Raw genomic sequence first — 19,745 nt, forward strand, 5'->3', positions numbered from 1 at the left:
GGCTCCTCATGGAAGTCGCCTTGATTTAGCAGAGCTGGCACTAATAAGCTTGATCAAAATGGGGCCTGATTCGTTTGGAAAGGGTTCCATGCATTGTGATTCAGTTTTTCCTGGAAACAGAGCACTGCTCAGCTGACGCACAGTCTGTCCTTGGATTGTGGACCAGCTAAGGTCTGGAAAATTAACCTTATCCTCCTGTCATCATTGAGAATTGTGATGCCAAAACACCCTAGTCTGGGTTCTTAAGTCCAGTACAGATTTTTGTGCATCTGTCACTTGGCTTCAGTTCAGAAAAAATCAGGTTTGTCTGAACTGCTTGCCCTGTGCTCCTTCTAACTTGGACTGTGTATTTTTCTTTCAGTATGTGGGACAAACCAGTGTCCCATAACACCAGAAGGAGATGATTGTTTCTTAACTTCACCTTTTAGTAGATATTTCAAAGACCAGTAGAGACCAGTCCTCTTCTTGTAAGAAGAACACCCCAACTGTCTTTGACTTCAACCCGTTCAATGCTGTTAGGAATTGCTCTCACGAGTGACAGATTTCTTGATGAGGTTCATACAAAATGGGTTGTATTTAAAAGAAAACAAAATACTTGGCTTTCTCTTAATGTTACTAGCATCTCCTTTTACTGGTAAAATTTAAATACCAGACTAAAAGACAATGTAAATCACAATTCTTGTCTAAGAAGGTATTTCAATCCATCTTGTTTACTGGAATCTTTTCATTAAGCTTGTCATGATGTGGATGATTCATCAGCTGCTGGTTTGAGGAATTTGCTTCTTGGTGCCATACACAAATGTTTAGGAAATACTGAAGATGCTGTTCAGGTAAGCAGTTAAATGGTAATTTACACTATTACTCCTATTTTATGTGCAATTCTTTTAAAAACAGTGAATATTTTTGAGTAAGAGTGTTAAGCAAGTCATAAGTTTTTTAGTGCTACTGATCATTCTGGTTTGTGAAATGTGCTAGAGGTTCTTTTAAAATCTTCTGGTTTAACATGTCTTCATTATATTCCGTGCTGTGAAAGTAATTGGCTGTGTTGAATGAACATGGCAATTAAAGTGGTTTATAGTAACAAGAGTTAAGGGGAAGATGGGAAGAATGAGAGAAAAGTTCTTGCTCTGCTAGATGTACTTTGTCCAAGAAAGAAAATTAATTGTTTTAAAAAGTATCTTGGAGATTGACCTTTAGAAAGCACAGGTTTGCTCCTTCTCCTCTGGACATGTTAGAGAGAGAGGTTTGATTATTAGCACATACCAAAGAATAATTTTGCCACCACTCCACGTTTTGATCTCTAGGTACAGTAACTCTCCTTTTTCCTCCCCAAAACAGAATGCAATTCCTATAAGTAGCAAGATGCTGGCTTTAAACCCTCTTTCCCCCTGCTCCATTTCTCTCAAACATATCTTAAATAATCTGGGTACTTCATCTTTGATGTCACAGTTTCTTGTTACAGCGAATATTTTTTCAATATGAAGTTGGAAAACTCTTGAATCAGTCACTGTAATACTTGATAAAAATCCAAACAAATAATTTTGCCTTGGTATAGTAGCATTGGTAAAAACATCTAGGGATCTATACCATTGTAAATTTTTAATGTATTCTCATTTTAGCTTTGGATAATTTCTACAGCTGAAGGCTGAATGGAGCTTCTGTGTTGTTTGGAAGTAACAACCAGTCAATTTTAATGTACCTCTGCAGTCTTTTGTTTCTTTTTTCCCTTTCATTTTTACAGTACTTTCAGCGAGCTGCTAAAGATGAACTCTGCCGTCAAAGCAACTTGTACGTCCAGCCATATGCTTGCTATGAACTTGGCTGTATTCTGTTAGACAATCCAGAGGTAATAGCATGACCTGTTTTTAAACTCTTAAAAGTAGTAGGAGTCAACATACCACTATGTAAAGAATGAAACAAAGTTTGTAGGTGACTGTGTATGTTTCATTTTAAAAATTTGTTGTATACCTACCAGAAAGAAACTTACTACTTTGGTTTCTTGGGGTTTTTTTTCAGTCTAAGAAATGGAATGTATTTTGGGTCACAATGTTGTAGATTTTCAATATCAAGGGTGTTCTTGCTGCTGGTGGCAACAAAGGCCTGGCTAGAATGCCCTGGGTAGGCAGGGATTTCTAGTCTGCAGGTGGTATTTAGTGTGGTAGATGCCTAGGGTCCTTTTCTTACCTGTTCAATATCCTGTTGGATGCCATTCAAAGTTTACCTGTACTTATCCTCTCCAAATAGAATTTGATACCTTCCTAAAACAGCAAGTGGTTTTTTTGGTCATTTAAATTCCATTAAAGCTGGTTGTGTGGGCATTTTGACTTCCACCCTGAGAAGTGAGGGTTTTGTTGTTCAGGATGAGGAGCTTTGGCTTTCAGACTGTCCAAATGGCTTGGCTGACACTACATTTAATCATTCAGATCTTTGCACATACCCTGCCTCAGAAAATCTTAAACCAGAGCAATCTGGGCAGCACTCTTGGTGCTGTTTCCCTCCTCAAACGTGTAACCCCAGTCCTTGGAGTTTGTGCACCTTGTGTAGCATGTCCTTGATCAGATGGCAGGTTAGGGGGAAGTGACTTGAACTTCATTGTATGTAGTGTATGAAGTAGTTGGGCTGATACTATCTCATATTTTTAAGATTCTGTTTTCAGTTGGTTTTGGTTGTCAGGTTTAATTAGCTGAGCTGAGCGTTCCCCTTAAAAGGGGAAGGAGAGGAAAATCTTTCAATAAAAACAATTATCATGACAATGGGCAGAATACAAACTGCTTTTAAAACTAATTTTCTTTTGAAAACCCTGCTGCCCTAAGACTAGAAGCTGGGCCTTAAAGCCTGGAAGGAGGGTCTGAGTCCATAATGTTCCTGCTGCCTTTGTTTCCACGTTCATATTTAAATTTGATCATGTCAAGTGTCTCTAAAAAAAAAAAAAAAAACCAAAAAGGTGGTTGGTAATGAAGGTATGTTAAGTTTGAAGACTGTGAGAGCAGTCCTTCCTTCCTCCTGCTTCACGTGCAGTGTGTGCACACAGTAACTGAATGTGCCTCATGTAGGGTGTTTGAGGGCTGAACAAGCCTTGGCTGGAGGAGCTCTGGTAGCATTTAGTGTATGAAGGATGTGCAGGAAGCTCCCTCTTGTGGCACTCAGAACATGAGGAGATAAATGATGCTTGACTTCAATAAAGTGGGATGGGGTAGGGGAAAGCAAGAGCTAGAACTAGAGGTGAGTGAATGCTGTTTCCATTCAGTAGCTGGGGTGCTAGAGCTCCATAATGGTTGAGAAGGGAGTAAGATTTTATGAGTCACATTTACCTGAGAGGCTGAGCATGTTACAGACCTGAGCAACAGATAGATACCAGTATGCATTTTAGTATAAAAAGCATACTGTCAGTAAATTTGCTTTAAAATTATTTTTAGGCATAATTGCATGTTTGATTTACCAGGTCATCTGAATCATCTTCCTTGTTTTACCCTGAGTTCTGATCAGTAGTTCTTGATGTAACCATACTAATACCTTGACATTTACAGGTGGTTTTGTAGTTCTCTTAGACACTGAGTTTAATCTAACCAATATAAATAGATAGTCATATTTAGGTACATTTGAATAAGAGAACTGTACTAGTTTGAAAACAAACCAGTGGGAGGCACCAAGTCAGAATAACAATTTAATGGAAATTAAAGAAAAGGAAAAAAAGTAAAAGAAAACACTGGTTCAAACTGACAGAGTCAAAATACAGCCTGAGTCCCTGTTAGGCAGGGTGGTGGTAGCAGTCTGGTAGAATGGTGGCTGCAGTCCTCTGAAGTGGTGATCCTGTAGAAAAAAGGGTCTGCTCTTCCTTAGGTCCAGTGGTGGCTCTGTAGCTCCTGTCCTCTGGAAATCCAGTGGAAGGGTTGTCTCTGGTGTTCAGAATCTCAGATTATATCCAGGATGGGATGCTTGGTTCCTCCCTCTGGGTGGAGCATCTCACAGTGGGGTAATGAGTCATGAGGCTAAGTGTTGATTAGGCTCATTAACAGAAGATAGTCCGGAGGGAGTTATCTCTGAGTCAGGCGGCAGGACAATGATGGGCAATTAACAGAAAGATAGTCTGGGGGGAGGAGGCAAGGAAACACTGCCCCACCTGATTTCAACAGCTCATGAGGATGGTAATAGAATACACTGCAACCCAGGACAAGAACCTAATTTTTCTGTCTCTTATCAGGAAGTGGATTATTTATTTGCACGGCTTAAAATAAAAATGTACTATATGATAAGAAATAAAACAGGAGCTTTTCAGCTCTACCTTAATAGTAAATATTAATCTGCAAATATATTTTTTCCTTAGAGTTTGAAATGGAGATTTCTGAAACAACATTCAATGTGTAATATCCACTATCTTGTTTTGTAAATAAATGGCTTCAACTTCGGTTAAGAAACAAAAATTACTCTATTACTCTAATTACTCTATTACTCTATCAATTAATCATTTATCTATAGCCTTGTTTGTTCCCCTGTGCATTGTTGTAGCTCACCATCATCAACAGCAACTTGAATTTAAAGCTGTTAATTTTCTCCTTTTCTGTAGAAGACTAGAAATACATAATAGTTCTTGCCATTAGTGTTTCTGGTTTCCTAATTTGAGAGGGTTTTGTCTGTTCAGTACCTCTTTTGAAGGTAGAGGCACTACTCCAGTCTCACCAGCTCATTTACTTAATATATTTCCTGTAACATTTGTGATGTCTTTCCAATGCAATGTTTGTCTTTTTGTAGACTGTGCAAAGAGGCAAAACCTTACTGCTCCAAGCCAAGGTAAAAACTAAGGCATTTTCTAATGTAACTGTCTGAGATTAAAGGGCATTTGGGAGGTTGTGTTTGGGGGGGTTTGGGGCAGAGGGGTGGGTGTTAAGTGGTGGTGTCCCTCACCTGTAATCTACAACTCCTATCACGTGGATGTGCATTAATGTGTATGATACACATTGATGTGTGCTCCATAGATATGTGCTGTAGGTCAGCCATCACACAGAGCCCACATCACTGACACCTCCTGCAGTGTTAGAACCTTGATAAGTTTTTCAGCCAAGATTTGGCTACAAAAATTTTGAAAATGACAACTCTCCACTCCTTGTCTGTCCCAGCTGGTTTCTGCCTTGGGCATGTTGGGATTTTCTAGAGCTTTTGGATTAGTAGAACCTTTCGGGTTCTCTTCCAGCTACATGGGCTCCAATCTCCTCTCTTCACCAGCTTGGAATTTCTGTAATAATTCTTTGCTGTGGGTAATGTGGGGATATTCCAACATGCCGTCTCCAGTTCACCTCTTTTCTTTGGACTCTTTTGCAACGTGATTTCTTAAGCATTACTAGCAAAATTATCTTCGTATCCTGAAGTGAAGGATGCTAATGGGTACGTATTTGGGGTTTTTCCTCGTTTTCTTTTCCCCCAGGAGGAATTCAGTGGCTATGACTTTGAGAACAGATTGCACGTCCGCATACACGCAGCCTTAGCCTCTCTAAGAGAAGTGGTTCCGCAGTGACCGACAGGAAGGCTTGCTATCCTTTCCCACAGTTCCTGCACTTTAAGATGAAGCAGAAGAAAGAGCTGTTGGGAAGACCAGCTTTTCTTCTGAAAACCACTTGTGCCAGAGACACTTTCCTAGTATGGTCAGAGTTGGTATGGCTGAGTAAAAACATTACAATTTTAACTAAAGGTAAATCAACCAGGAAGAAGGTTAAGTGACCTTGTGTTTTTAACTCTTCATTTTTTATTTTGTTCAAACCAAGCTGATCACAATTACTTGTAACTCTGTGGGTGAGCCTAAATAAGCACACAATTTGCTTCAACAACATTGGCAAGGTTGATTTTTACCTTTTAAAACAGATCCGTATCTAAAATTTGCCAGGAGGAGCGCTTCTGGTTTGATTAGAACAATACAGCGTAAGTAATTGATTTAAATACTGAAGTTGGAAATGGTCAGAATACTCCTTTTTCTCCAAGCATTAGCCAATACACGGGAGGAGGAGGAAAACTGTTCAGCTGCAAAAAGCAGATCTTACTAAATTTTAGTGGCTTATGTCAGTTACCTCATGGTGACTAATGGTGAATTTTAAACCTCTCACCCCCTTTTATTCTTTATCCCTTTCTTCCCAACCCAGCTCATATTTCCGATATCAATGTTGTCAATATTTAGCTTCTTTGCTTCTGGTACATCCCAAACAAATACTTTGATATGCAGCTACTGCTTGGGCAGTTCTTATTTCAGCTCTTACATTCTGAATATTATGTTAAGATTTTAAATGTTTTTTATTCAAGCTGCTGGATCATTATAGTAGTGACCTTTAAAGGTATTTTAAAAACCCCCAACCAAACAAAATTGCAACCCACAAGTCTGCTTTGGTAGTTACACCAATATTATGGTGTCTTCAGTCTCTGTATAGTATTTCAAGCCTGTGGTGTTAAGTTATTGAAATACCTCAGAGAGCCTAAAACTTTTGTCATGACCATATGATTTTTAATACTTGGCCATCAGTGTGCTTATCTGTAGCTTTTTTTTACTTTTGTCTGTAATGCTTAGTATTTATGCTTTATATTCAGCTAATACTATATTCTAGGAAGGTAAATATTTTTTAAAGAAGCTTATGAATGGAAATCTGACCAGAAAGTTAGTTGAATTATGTTACTTTGTGTTCCGGTTTGGCCAAATTTAGAAATATATATATCCTCTGAGAGAAGGCACAACCACCCCTCCCCCCACCAGGTTCGGGAAAAAAATAAATTTTCCTCGAAGGAAAGTGAAGAGGATAAAACTATTTATTTAACAAACACACGGGAAAGGAAAATAACGTTAAATGGTAAAATCTTTCGCTGTAGAGGAAAAACCTGGGAAAGTGTTCGAGTCCTCCCTTTGGTCTCCTCGGAGCTGGGGCTTGGCCCAGGGCCAGGCCCTCTGTGCCCGGGGGAAAGTCCTTCCGATGTGCTCTGATGTTACAGCAATCAAGTCCGGTAGAAAAGGGAGAAAATCCGAAATTCCAGAGAAGGAAAAGTTCAACTCTCAGCCTCTCTCCAGAGAACAAGAAACTGGAAAAAACTGGCCAAAAGCTGACTGGAAAGCAGCAAGCCGGGTGCTTCCTCGCTCTCCCTGCCCCAGCTGGGAAAAAAACCTGCTATCTTTATGTGACCTTGAACAAGTTTCAAACTGCTTTGAGAAAGTTTTGCTCAGTTTTTTCTTCCCCCTCTCAGGCTCAGTTCAGAGGCATAGAAAGGCCAATAATTAATTTCTGGGCATAGGCAGCGATATGGGATACACATCATAAGGTCACCCCAAGACATTCCACCCCTTATCCCGTATTGTTGGCTCAATGCCCAAACTAAGATATTCTAATTCTACACACACATTAATACATATGTAAATATATATATACAGCTATGTACAAACAGTGACAGTGACAATCAGCAAGCAGGGGTATACTGGCATTTCACACTACAGGTGGTTTTCACACAACAATCAAATCTCCCTGTGGTACACAATGCGTTGTTCCATCTTTCTGCTATACCCACCATGTGCAACCAGGTCCCTGAGCAAAGACAACCCCACGGATGGATTTGTCTGTACTCGAGGCAGAATTTATCCACACAGTCTTTCCTATCAGACCTCTGACATGCACTACTGGGACCTTATCTCCATCTGTTGTATGCAGGGATTCAGATTGGGCTGGACCAGCTCTATTGGTGGAACCTCGGGTGTTAACTAACCAGGTGGCCTTTGCTAGATTCTGTTCCCAATTTTTGAAAGTAAAGTTCCCCCACCCAGTGCCTTCAAAGTGGTTTTCAACAATCCATTACACCGTTCCACTTTGCCTGCAGCTGGTGCATGGTAAGGGATGTGGTACACCCACTCAATGCCATGGTCTCTAGCCCAGGTGTTTATAAGGCTATTCTTAAAATGAGTCCCATTGTCAGATTCAATTCTCTCAGGGGTGCCGTGCCTCCAAAGGACTTGCATTTCAAGGCCCAGGATGGTGTTCCGGGCAGTAGCATGAGGCACAGGATAAGTCTCCAGGCATCCAGTGGTGGCTTCTACCATTGTGAGCACATAGCGCTTGCCTTGGCGGGTTTGAGGCAGTGTGATGTAATCAATCTGCCAGGCCTCCCCATACTTGTATTTGGACCATCGCCCACCGTACCACAGGGACTTCACCCGCTTGCCCTGCTTGATCGCAGCGCATGTCTCACAGTCATGGATCACCTGGGAGATACTGTCCATGGTTAGATCCACCCCTTGATCTCATGCCCACTTATAGGTGGCATCTCTGCCCTGATGGCCTGAGGCATCATGGGCCCATCGAGCTAGGAACAACTCTCCCTTGTGTTTCCAGTCCAAGTCTACCTGTGACACTTCTATCTTTGCAGCCTGATCTACCTGCTTGTTGTTTTGGTGTTCCTCATTATGCCCCTACTCTTGGGGACATGAGCATCTACATGGCAGACTCTCACAACCAGCTTTCTTACTCGGGCAGCGATGTTTTTCCACTCTGCAGCAGCCCAGATGGGTTTTCCCCTACGCTGCCAATTAGCTTTTTCCCACTTTTCTAACCATCCCCACAGAGCATTGGCTACCATCCATGAATCAGTGTAGAGGTAGAGCTTTGGCCAGTTCTCCCTTTCAGCAATGTCCAGGGCTAGTTGAACAGCTTTGAGTTCAGCGAGTTGGCTTGATCCACCTTCTCCTTCAGTAGCTTCTGCAACCCGTCGTGTGGGACTCCATACGGCTGCTTTCCACTTTCATTTCATCCCTACGATTCAACAAGAACCGTCGGTGAAAAGAGCGTAGCGTGTGTCTTCTGATGGCAGTTGGTTGTACGGTGGAGCTTCTTCAGCGCATGTCACTTGTTCTTCATCAGCGAGACCAAAGTTTTCACCTTCAGGCCAGTTGGTAATTATTTCCAAAATCCCAGGGCGATTCAGTTTTCCGATTTGGGTGCGCTGTGTGATGAGAGCAATCCATTTGCTCCATGTGGCATTGGTGGCATGGTGGGTAGAGGGAACCTCTGCTTTGAACATCCACCCCAGCACCGGTAGTCGGGGTGCCAGGAGGAGTTGTGCCTCAGTGCCAATTACCTCTGAGACGGCTTGGATTCCTTCATAGGCTGCCAAGATCTCCTTTTCTGTTGGGGTGTAGTTGGCCTCAGACCCTCTGTAGCTTTGGCTCCAGAATCCCAGTGGTCAACCTCGAGTCTCACCAGGCACCTTCTGCCAAAGGCTCCAGGACAGACCATGGCTCCCGGCGGCAGAGTAGAGCACGTTCTTCACTCTGGTCCTGTCCTGACTGGGCCAAGGGCTACGGCGTGAGCGATTTCCTGCTTGATTTGGGCAAAAGCTTGTTGCTGTTCAGGGCCCCAAAGGAAATCGTTCTTCTTGTGGGTAACCAGGTAAAGAGGACTCACAATCTGGCTGTACTCGGGAATGTGCATCCTCCAGAAACCTATAGCGCCTAGGAAAGCTTGTGTTTCCTTCTTGTTGGTTGGTGGAGACATTGCTGTGATCTTACTGATGACCTCAGTGGGAATCTGATGCTGTCCATCTTGCCACTTTACTCCCAGGAACTGGATCTCTTGAGCAGGTCCCTTGACTTTGCTCTTCTTAATGGCGAAACCAGCTTCCAGGAGAATCTGGATGATTCTCTCTCCTTTCTCAAACACTTCTGCTGCAGTGTTCTCCCACACAATGATGTCATCAATGTACTGCAGATGTTCTGGAGCCTCACCTTTTTCTAGTGCAGTCTGGATCAGTCCATGACAGATGGTGGGACTGTGCTTCCACCCCTGGGGCACTTGATTCCAGGTGTATTGCACACCCCTCCAGGTGAAGGCAAACTGAGGCCTGCACTCTGCTGCCAGAGGAATGGAGAAAAATGCATTGGCAATGTCAATAGTGGCGTACCACTTCGCTGCTTTGGACTCCAGCTCGTACTGGAGCTCCAACATGTCCCGCACGGCAGCGCTCAGTGGTGGAGTCACTTCATTCAAGGCACAATAGTCCACAGTCAATCTCCATTCCCCGTCAGACTTGCGCACAGGCCAGATGGGGCTGTTGAAGGGTGAGTGGGTCTTGCTGACCACCCCTTGGCTCTCCAGCTCACGGATCATCTTGTGGATGGGGATCACAGCATCTCGATTTGTCCAGTACTGTTGATGATGCACTGTTGAGGTGGCAATTGGTATTCTTTGTTCTTAACCCCTTCAGAAGGCCGACTGCAGATGGGTTCTCTGATAGTCCAGGCAAAGTGTTCAATTGCTTAATGCCCTCTGTCTCCACAGCAGCTATTCCAAAAGCCCACTTGAGTCCCTTTGGGTCTCTAAAATACCCGTTCCGGAGGAAGTCTATGCCCAAAATGCACGGGGCCTCTGGGCCAGTCACAATGAGATGTTTCTTCCACTCATTTCCAGTCAGGCTCACCTCAGCTTCCACCAAGGTCAAATGTTGTGATCCACCTGTTACACCAGCAACAGAAACAGATTCTACCCCCACATGTTGCGATGGGATTATTGTACACTGCGCACCAGTGTCAACCAAGGTATCATATTTTTGTGGTTCTGATGTACCAGGCCAACGAATCCACACAGTCCAAAAAACACGGTTTTCCCTGGCGTCTACCTGGCTAGAGGCAGGGCCCCTCTAGTCCTGGCTATCCTTCTTTCCCTGGGCCTGCATCTTAGAGGTTCCTTCATGGGAATTGGACATGCCATCATCTTTTCCATCATTTCCGGCAATTTGGCTACAGGCAACTGGAGCTACTTCCTTTTTGGTAGATCCTCCTTTCTGAGACTTGCGCTCCTTCAATTCACTCACTCGTGCTGCCAGAGCAGAAGTGGGTTGTCCACCCCAGTTCCTCATGTTTTCCCCACTGTCACACAGGAAATTCCACAGCTCACTTCGTGGGATGTACCTTCTCTCTGGGGAACATCCGCGGAGAAGGCACTCTTTAATCTCCTGGAGATTCTTCTCTATCTTCCATTTTCTGCATACGTGTTTCCACAGCTGCAATTCTTGCATGTGTTGGGCCATGCACAGAGTCTGCATATGCTCGGAACTTCACTGCCGTATCTTTCACAGTCTCATTTGCACCGTAGTCTGGTTTCATTATTGCTAAAGCAGAAGCGTATTCTGGTGGCCCAAGCTGTATGAGTTTTCGCCACATGTATGGAATAACTCTGGCCCGGTCTGGACTCCTCAATCCTGGGTCATGTGTGAAGACAACCTCTACCACCCCTAGTTCTCTCAGGCGTTGGATCCCTTGTTCTATGGTCTTCCACGGGGTTTGCTGCATGTAGAGATCATCTCCACACATATATCTTTCAATCACGCCTGTCAAAACTCGTCTCCAGAGACTGGTAGAGTCAGCTCCCCTTTTCATCGCTTGGTCGATCACTGGATCACGTGACAGGGATCCCAAATGCCTCGCTTCAGCACTGTCCAGCATCACATCATCACCTGCCGCATCCCAAATACGGACCATCCAACTTCTTATGGATTCATCGGACTGTCGGGTGTAATCCTTTCTTAGGCTGTGAAGGTCCTTTATGGACATGGACTCAGTAATGGTTTCTGTGCCTGAGTCTGTTGATGATTTTGAGGTTCCTTCCCCTGCATCTTTTGAGGTCCCTTCCCCTGCATCATCATCATCTTTCACTGGGCGATCAGTTTTGGTTGTGTGCTTTTTCCTCGTGACAGGAGCCACTGTCAGTGGCTTAGACTCTCCATCTGGTTTGGGCTGGCTGTCTGGTTTATCTGCAGCCTGAGTGACTGGGGTATCTGCAGGCTTTGCTGATTGATCTTCCTGCCTCTCTGCCTTTACCTGCTGCAGTGTGCGATAGGCATATGCCAAAGCCCAGCATATTGCAAGGAGCTTGTTCTCATTAGAATTGTCATTGTATCTCTCTTTCAGATATTTTCCCACCTCAGCTGGTTTCTGAATTTGTTCAGATGGGAAATCCCAAACTGTTGGGTCAGAGAATTTCTTTAGGGTTTGGCCGATGTCCTCCCATTCCCCACATCACTCAGGATTTTCCACCTCTGGGTCAGGTGTCTCAGCAGTCACCCTGGAAATCTGAGCTCTTATTCTAGAGAAGCTGTGAATCATATAGAGAAAGATTACCAGATTAAATACCAGGAGGGTGGTCTCTTTAACATCCAGGGGATACTGAACATTCTCAAAAGATAACCTATCAAATTTAAAGGGAAGGGAAACCCCGTCTCCTCCTCCTCTAACAATCCGGGTGCAATTACTAATAAATTCCCAAAACAGGCTACCGAAGCTAGGACTGGGGTTAGGACGGAGAAACCACTTATCATACACACCTCGAACAGCTGCCTGTACCTCTATCAATTTCTTATAAATCATTATCACCGAGCACAGCAAAATAGAAATCCTGATTCGTCTCCCTTCTCTGTAAAATTTACATATCAAGGACAAGATTGGAGCAAGTTGTGGATAGGCAAACAACCCTAGGGACCAAAAAAGCACTAGTACCTCAATGAAGCCTAAGGACCAGAAAGACATGAGTACATCGAGCCAGAGAGACATTATGAACTCAGCCAGCATGGTGACTACTTTACTCCAACACAGAATAAGTAAATTCAACCCAAAATGTAATTAGCACAAGTTTTTTCACTTTCCTTCGAGCCACACAGTTGGGTGCCACTAAATTTGTACCGGTTTGGCCAAATTTAGAAATATATCCTCTGAGAGAAGGCACAACCACCCCTCCCCCCACCAGGTTCGGGAAAAAAATAAATTTTCCTCGAAGGAAAGTGAAGAAGATAAAACTATTTATTTAACAAACACACGGGAAAGGAAAATAATGTTAAATGGCAAAATCTTTCGCTGTGGAGGAAAAACCTGGGAAAGTGTTCGAGTCCTCCCTTTGGTCTCCTCGGAGCTGGGGCTTGGCCCAGGGCCAGGCCCTCTGTGCCCGGGGGAAAGTCCTCCCGATGTGCTCTGATGTTACAGCAATCAGGCAGTCCAGTAGAAAAGGGAGAAAATCCGAAATTCCAGAGAAGGAAAAGTTCAACTCTCAGCCTCTCTCCAGAGAACAAGAAACTGGAAAAAACTGGCGAAAAGCTGACTGGAAAGCAGCAAGCCGGGTGCTTCCTCGCTCCCCCTGCCCCAGCTGGGAAAAAAACCTGCTATCTTTATGTGACCTTGAACAAGTTTCAAACTGCTTTGAGAAAGTTTTGCTCAGTTTTTTCTTCCCCTTCTCAGGCTCAGTTCAGAGGCATAGAAAGGCCAATAATTAATTTCTGGGCATAGGCAGTGATATGGGATACACATCATAAGGTCACCCCAAGCTAAGAAAGCTGGATATCCTTGGAAATAGTTATCCAAAAGCCTTATCTTTACTTTGGTCAGGTTGCCTTAAACAGTTCCTTAGCTTAAGCTTTTTTTTTCATTTCTTCTTACCTTTTTGTAGAGCATGTTGCCAAAGTTCTAGACTTTGCCCACACCTAACCTTCATTGATTTGCTTTGAGGTGACATCTAAGGCAAGACTGATATGGAGGAGAGAAGTACTGTCCTGTTTGGTAGGCCAAAGGAAATGGTTGAGACACTTTTATTTCTCTTTAGAAAGACACAGTTCTGCTATGAAAGGCATTCCTAGAGCAGTTTAACACTTCTGTTGCAGTTCCTGAAGGAGAAGAGGGACTCTTAAAAAAAGCAGTTTTATTTTTCTATAATCTTAGGTGTGTTACAGATAGTACACTGGGGTTTTTTTATTCCACTTTGACAGTAATCTTGAGTCATAAATGAGTGTTCAACCTTATTTGGTCAACCCAAATAAGTATTGACTAAAAAATTACGTATTGTGTATATATATAGTGACTGCTTAGAGTTCAAATAATTATTTTGAAAATGGGCTTTAATGTACTTGAAATCTTATTTTGTCCTATCTGACTTTTAATGTTTTGCAATCAGACAGTCTGTTCTGGGTACATAGCTGGAAATGGTGCAGCTACTGGCAAAATTCTTTTTAAATACACTCCTTAAATATGATGTGAGACTTGGCTGTTCAGGACACAAAGCACCTGCATGCGATTTGTGTTGGGATATTTAGAGTCTGCATACTTGGAGGTAGCTAGCAAATTGTAGTAAATTTACTAAAAGGCCTGTTCTCACCAGGCCAGGAGTGGGTATAGAAAGACACTATATGTTCATGTAACAGTTCAATAACTCTGTGCAAAGTGCAGCTTTTCTGTGGGTTTAGCAAATCATCACAACTGTATGTTTCTGTATTAATTATTTCCCTCTCCCCCCCCCTCCCCCCCCCCCCCCAGGAGATCCTCCTACACTGTATATGGCAAAATGATTTTTTTATGTTAGACTGTGCCTGTGATGAGAAAAAATTCAATGGTCTTTTGTGTAAACCAGTACGTTTTTATACTCTGGAACTCGGAGGCATGGTCTAATAGCAATAATGGAATATGCATCTTGCTAGTTAATATATTAAGGCCATCTTTACTGGGACAGGTATTTTTTGTTGATGTTGATGCAGTTTTTATCTCAGTATGACTCATTTCAAATAAATAACTAGAATTTTTAGATGTCACAAGGTGGCATATTTATTGTGATGTACTGTAAATCTTGTTAATTTACAGAACTTGCACTTTTATATTTCTGAGTAAAATTAAAAGAAACGTGGACATGAATTTTGTTCCTTTGCTTCTTGAGTTTGACTTTTAATTGGTTTGACTTTTAATTGGCCTCCTGAACAAGATGATACCAAGTATTGGGAAAACTTCTGGGATGTCAGGTGACTCTATAAGAAATTTTTCTAGTCAGCAATTACCTCCAACCTTTGTTTTTCCAGTATAATTACAGTCTCCTGGATTAGCAAGTGAGTTACGTGTCATGTAGAGCTCAACCATAGGGTGAACAAGGTTTAAGGTACATTTTTAAGACATCAGATTCACTTGTTCTTCATTGAAGAAAAAGAACCACGTACAATTGTATTTGTTGTATTCCTACACCTTTGAAAAGTGTTTCTATTTTACTCTAAAGCAAGCACTTTAATTTCTTCTCTGACTTTGAATGCTTTTTTCATATTCTAGTTATGCTTTTTTCCTAAATAAAATTCCCCAAATGCTGTACTGAATTGCTTTTCAGCTTGCAACAATGTGATTGTTTCTTTCCAGCCATTGATTGCACTTGTGTTTAAGAACTGCTCTGTACCTGCTGCAAGTCTGAACAGGGGCAGCTGTTAGGTTGGTGTAGGGCTGACCAAACCTTGCCAGTGGGGTGAAAGCCAAGTAGCCTGTACAGCACTCAACTTCCTTTCCAGCAATCATTATGAAACACTAACAGTGGTAGGAAGCACTTTCATTAGAAGTTATGCAATCCTAAACAAGTATTGTTAAAGCTAATCTTAAGAAGTAAATTTATGCTTATATGTCTTACAAGGCAATTGGGCAGTCAGTGGCATCTGCCAGAAGCTTTGCAGGCAGCCTAGAGCACAAAGGAAAAGTGAAATTTAGGAGTAACAGACTTGTTCAATTAAAGTTATAAAAGTGTGCCTTTATTAGGAGATGGTGAAAAGTGGTGTTCCTGATCACCAGGCCTCTTCTTGACCTGTTTCCTACCACACAGTCAGAAATACAACTTAAAGCAGCCTTTCCAGAATGAAATGCTGAATTATTTCTATTTCTGGTCACTTTTTGGGTGCGTGTTTGGACCCCACAGCTGGACCCGGCACAGGTTACCAGCATAGGTGCATATTAGGGTTGCATATTCCTTCCCTGCTTCTGCTCAGAACCCCTTCGCACAATTGCCCAAGATCTTCACAGCCTACTTACCCCTGTGTTTTAACCACCAGTGTGAGTCAGCCATGGGGAGTTCATGTGCAGTTGTCTTACAGTTAGCCCTAATGTTTCCATTGCTGGTTTATCTTTTGATGTAACCTATTCCAAGATGGTGTTCCAGTCAAATAATCTGTTAAGCTCAGCGGGACTGGCTGTTGGTCAGTGTTCCTCAGGCATTTCTGGCAAGCTGTGCTTACGTAGAGGAGATGTCCAGGTGGGCAGAGGGAAAGAGGTTAAGAGAAAAAAATTACCTGTTTGAGTTGAGGATTTGAGAAAGAAGGGAGAAAGACATCAGAATTTGCTAAGCAAAATAATTTTTGTAATAAAGACCTCCCAGTCTTCCACTAAAAGCAATATGTTTACTGTATTGAAAAGAGGTACCACTGGGACTTCCTCCCAGTTAATGAATGACCTGATCCCTTTTCTGGTAGAAAAATAAGGCTTATCTGGGCCCTTGATTTGCTGAACTTCTGTCCAGTCTGTATGATTTCGACATTGTCTGGAAACTGCTACCTCTGCAAATGGGCAAAAGGTGGCAGGACAAGGTAATGACCTCAGTTGGGCAGGCTGCTCATGGGCTGACAGGCCCTTGCCTATGGGGCCAGGGGGTGATGTGTGTTAGTGAAGTACCTGGTACACTGCTCTCGATGGCTTCAAAAACCAGCATTCAAGTCCCAGCACAGTGAATTAGTTTCCAGACATATTTTTTCTTATAGCTGCTCTTTAGTTTCAGACAGACACATTTTTATGTTAGCTCCTGCAGCCTTTTTAAATATTTATGGCAGTTTATGCTTCCATTCTGTCACCTCTGGTAATATATTTTACTGTGGTTTATGACATCTGTACTTAAGCATCTTTGTGCAGAGAAGCAAATGTGCAAGTTCTCCTCTGCTCTGTAGTCATTGAGGACAGTTTTGAAGTAACCATGGCCACCTTTGCACTCAGGTATGTGTAATGCCTTTGTGAAGGCCTGTTGCTTCCATATGCTCTCAGTACAGAAATCTAGACTTTGGATTGTTATCCCTGCTCCAAAAAATGATGCATTTTCCACTTCTCAGATATATATTCTTGAAATATTCTTTCTATGGGAAAGCTCTTTTTCCTAGCTTCACAAGTCATAACATATGAATGTTTAATGTTTTAAATATTATGATCTGTGTTGTCACTCTCCAGGACTGAAGAGATAATGTGAGAAGTTTTCTTGAGAAATTACTAAGGATTCAAGAAGCATTTTATGGTGAGTTTACTATTAGCATACGTTCTTATGAATGAACGTGAAAGTCATTCAAAATTAGCAGAGAGTTCTGCTACAAGTATGTTACTTTTAAAATCTAAAAGAAGCTAATGTAGATTTTCTAAATGCTTTAGTACCAACGAGTTTTAAATTTTTACTCCTGCTGGAATTCCTCTCAGGTTTATATAGAGGTGCAGACATCCAAGAATGCAAGAGCAGGTAGGTAGATGATGGTTTTCCAACTATAAAGAAGACTGATCTGCAGCAATGTTGGTGGTTAAAAGTTTTTATTCCACAGCAGACTCCTGATCCTGCCTTGCCCCTGTGATCTTTCTGTCTTCATCATCCTCTGAAACACAGTGGTAACGTTGAAAATAGAGTACTACACGGTGACCTTTTTTGTGCTTGGTGTACTGGAACAGAAAATGATCTTGAGTGTACCTACTATTAATGTGTCCTGGGAAGCAAATGTCACCTGCTCCTATCACCTGGGCCAGGTGAGGTTTGTTTCAGGGTTTGCCCTTGCATTCATAAGGTTCTGCAGTACAAATGAAGCCATTATGAAGGAATAACTTCATTCCTCTTGGAGTGTGGCTGAAGAGGTTACAGTCCCCAAGCAGTGTCCTCTGAGGCCCTGCTAGAGGCCGTCAAGGAACATTGCTTCTCAGGTGCTGTATTTTGCAGTTTGTTGGTTCAAATCCCTTGGGGTTTGTATGTCACCTGTCTTAAAAGGCCAGGCTGTAAGCAGGGGATGGTCTGTGCACCCACCTCTCCACCACAGCTGGCACAGGGGTGGGATGTGGCCACAGCCTTTCTGCTTTTTGCGGGTAGCAGCATTAGATTGTGTGATGGCAGTGATGCCTTTTCCTGGTCTTAAAAGCAAGAGTCATACACGGTTAGAAGGGGAAAAGGGACTTTACCATGGTATTTATTTTAAGGATCCTTAGGTGTACACGTCCAGGTCATATGCATCGAGATGCACCCCGCCGAGTCTCTCCCCCCCAACATCGGGTATAACATTACAGGTTTTACTAATTAGCAAAGATTCCCCAATGAGAGGCTTAAGTGAGCCCCTCTCCCCAAGGAACCTTCCCCTGGATGGTTCTATCTTGGTTTACAGAATATGTTCTGGAGAGGACCTTGGGGTCTGGGGCACACTGATCCCTAGCTACGAAGCTTCTAAAATGTTTAGTCTCTTAGCTTGACAAACAAGTCCAAGAATGTAGGCAAAAAGCACTGGGAATACAGAAGTTATAAAAAGGTGTAACGGGGGTATAAAAGAAAAGGCAAAAATCTTCATGGCATCAGCATCATAACCTGAGGCTGAGGAGAAAATTACCCTCATCCTGTGCTGGGAAGAAATGTCTGGTTTGGCTGCTAGTGAGGAAGACAGGTTTTGGCAAAGGCCCTTGCTTAGAAGGGTTCTGCCTGTGCTGTGCATTAGGCAAGTCAGCGGCAGAAGGCAGGAGCAGGGTTCATGGTAGTGTGGGAAGGGAGAAAAGGCAGCGGCTCATGGGAATGTGTGAATGCTGTGGGCAGATGCAGGACCTTGCACTTGGCCTTGGCTGAACTTCATGAAGCTTGTGTGGGCCCAATCCTTGAGCTGGTCCAGGTCCCTTTGGATGGCATGTCTTCCCTGTGGTAAATCAACTGCACCACACTCAGCCTGGTGTCATCTGCAAGCTCACTGAGGGTGCACTTGATCCCACTGTCATTAAAGAGATTAAATAATTTTAGTCCTAGTACAGATCCTTGAGGGTCCACTTACTGCTGGTTTGTTTCCACCTATCTAGCTGCTTCCTTATCCATCATATCCATATAGCTCCAATTTAGCAGCCAGAATGCTGGGAGTGGCTGTTTAAGATCTTCCAGAAGTCCAGGTAGATGACATCCACAGCTCATCCCTTGTCCACTAATGCAGTGACTCCATCATCCAAGGCCACTAGATCAGTCAGGCACAGTTTGCCCTTGGAGAAGCTGCAGCTTGTGTTGGCTGTCTTTAACCACCTCTCCGTCTTCGGTGTGTTTTGATGTATCTGCCAGAAGGATCTGTACCATGATCTTACCAGGCACAGAGGTAAGGCTGACTGGTTGGTAGCTCCCACAGTTCTCCTTATCACCTTTTTTTAAACATAGCTGTGATACTCCATCTTCTCCAGTCACTGGGGACTTTGCCTGACTGCCATGACTTCAAATATGATGAGAGCACGGCTGCATAATTGAGAAATTATCATGTGAATGCCTGTGTTTTGGAAACGTCCCTGTCTGACCATACAAGAGGCAGCCAGCCACCTGGGCTAGGAGCAAGGTTTCCTCTGGAGTCTTCCCCCACAGTGGCAGCATGGGATTTGGGACTCAATGTGCATCAATGGGGTGCTAACTGGATTGCATAGCTGCAAGGCAGCCTTTCCTTTCTGTGGCATTGCCCAATACTGACAGGTTATAAATGGGTCTGACTTGGCTTGGCTGGGCAGGCAGAGTAATTTTTTTTCAGAAAGGATTTAGCTCTGTAATGCATTGAATCATGTCTCATAATTTCTTATGCTATTCAGAAAGCAGCTCAGTGCTGAGCTGTGATGTTGTATTACTGTGCTGGTTTTACATAGAATCATGGAATGTTAAAGGGTTGGAATGGACCTCAAAGATACCTAGTCCCAAGCCCTCTGCCATGGGCAGGGACACTTCCCA

General features: G+C 43.0%; 2 protein-coding genes across 3 annotated transcripts in view; one reads left to right on the forward strand and one right to left on the reverse strand.

Moving 5' to 3' along the window:
- Positions 1–6,732, forward strand: part of TTC39C (tetratricopeptide repeat domain 39C) — a 38,524-nt gene extending 31,792 nt beyond the window's left edge. The window contains exons 11-14 of the mRNA XM_039549890.1: positions 733–830; positions 1,742–1,846; positions 4,750–4,788; positions 5,420–6,732. Coding sequence (XP_039405824.1) covers positions 733–830; positions 1,742–1,846; positions 4,750–4,788; positions 5,420–5,509 — 332 coding nt within the window. The 3' untranslated portion in view covers positions 5,510–6,732. The remainder of the gene's footprint in view (positions 1–732; positions 831–1,741; positions 1,847–4,749; positions 4,789–5,419) is intronic.
- A 3,343-nt stretch (positions 6,733–10,075) lies between these two features.
- LOC120409737 (Friend virus susceptibility protein 1-like) lies at positions 10,076–17,966 on the reverse strand. Of its 2 annotated transcripts, none has more exons than XM_039549721.1 (2): positions 15,818–17,966; positions 10,076–12,101 (listed from the first exon to the last, which is right to left on the reverse strand). In XM_039549721.1, the coding sequence occupies exon 2, from the start codon at positions 11,558–11,560 to the stop codon at positions 10,955–10,957; it is 606 nt and encodes a 201-aa protein (XP_039405655.1). In that variant the 5' UTR covers positions 11,561–12,101; positions 15,818–17,966; the 3' UTR covers positions 10,076–10,954. The 2 variants fall into 2 exon arrangements, with proteins under 2 accessions (XP_039405655.1, XP_039405654.1); XM_039549720.1 differs by lacking the exon at positions 15,818–17,966 and adding an exon at positions 12,872–12,916.
- Positions 17,967–19,745: the final 1,779 nt, after the last annotated feature.

Source organism: Corvus cornix, chromosome 2 (genome assembly GCF_000738735.6).
Source record: "Corvus cornix cornix isolate S_Up_H32 chromosome 2, ASM73873v5, whole genome shotgun sequence".
Classification (NCBI taxonomy): Eukaryota; Metazoa; Chordata; class Aves; order Passeriformes; family Corvidae; genus Corvus; species Corvus cornix.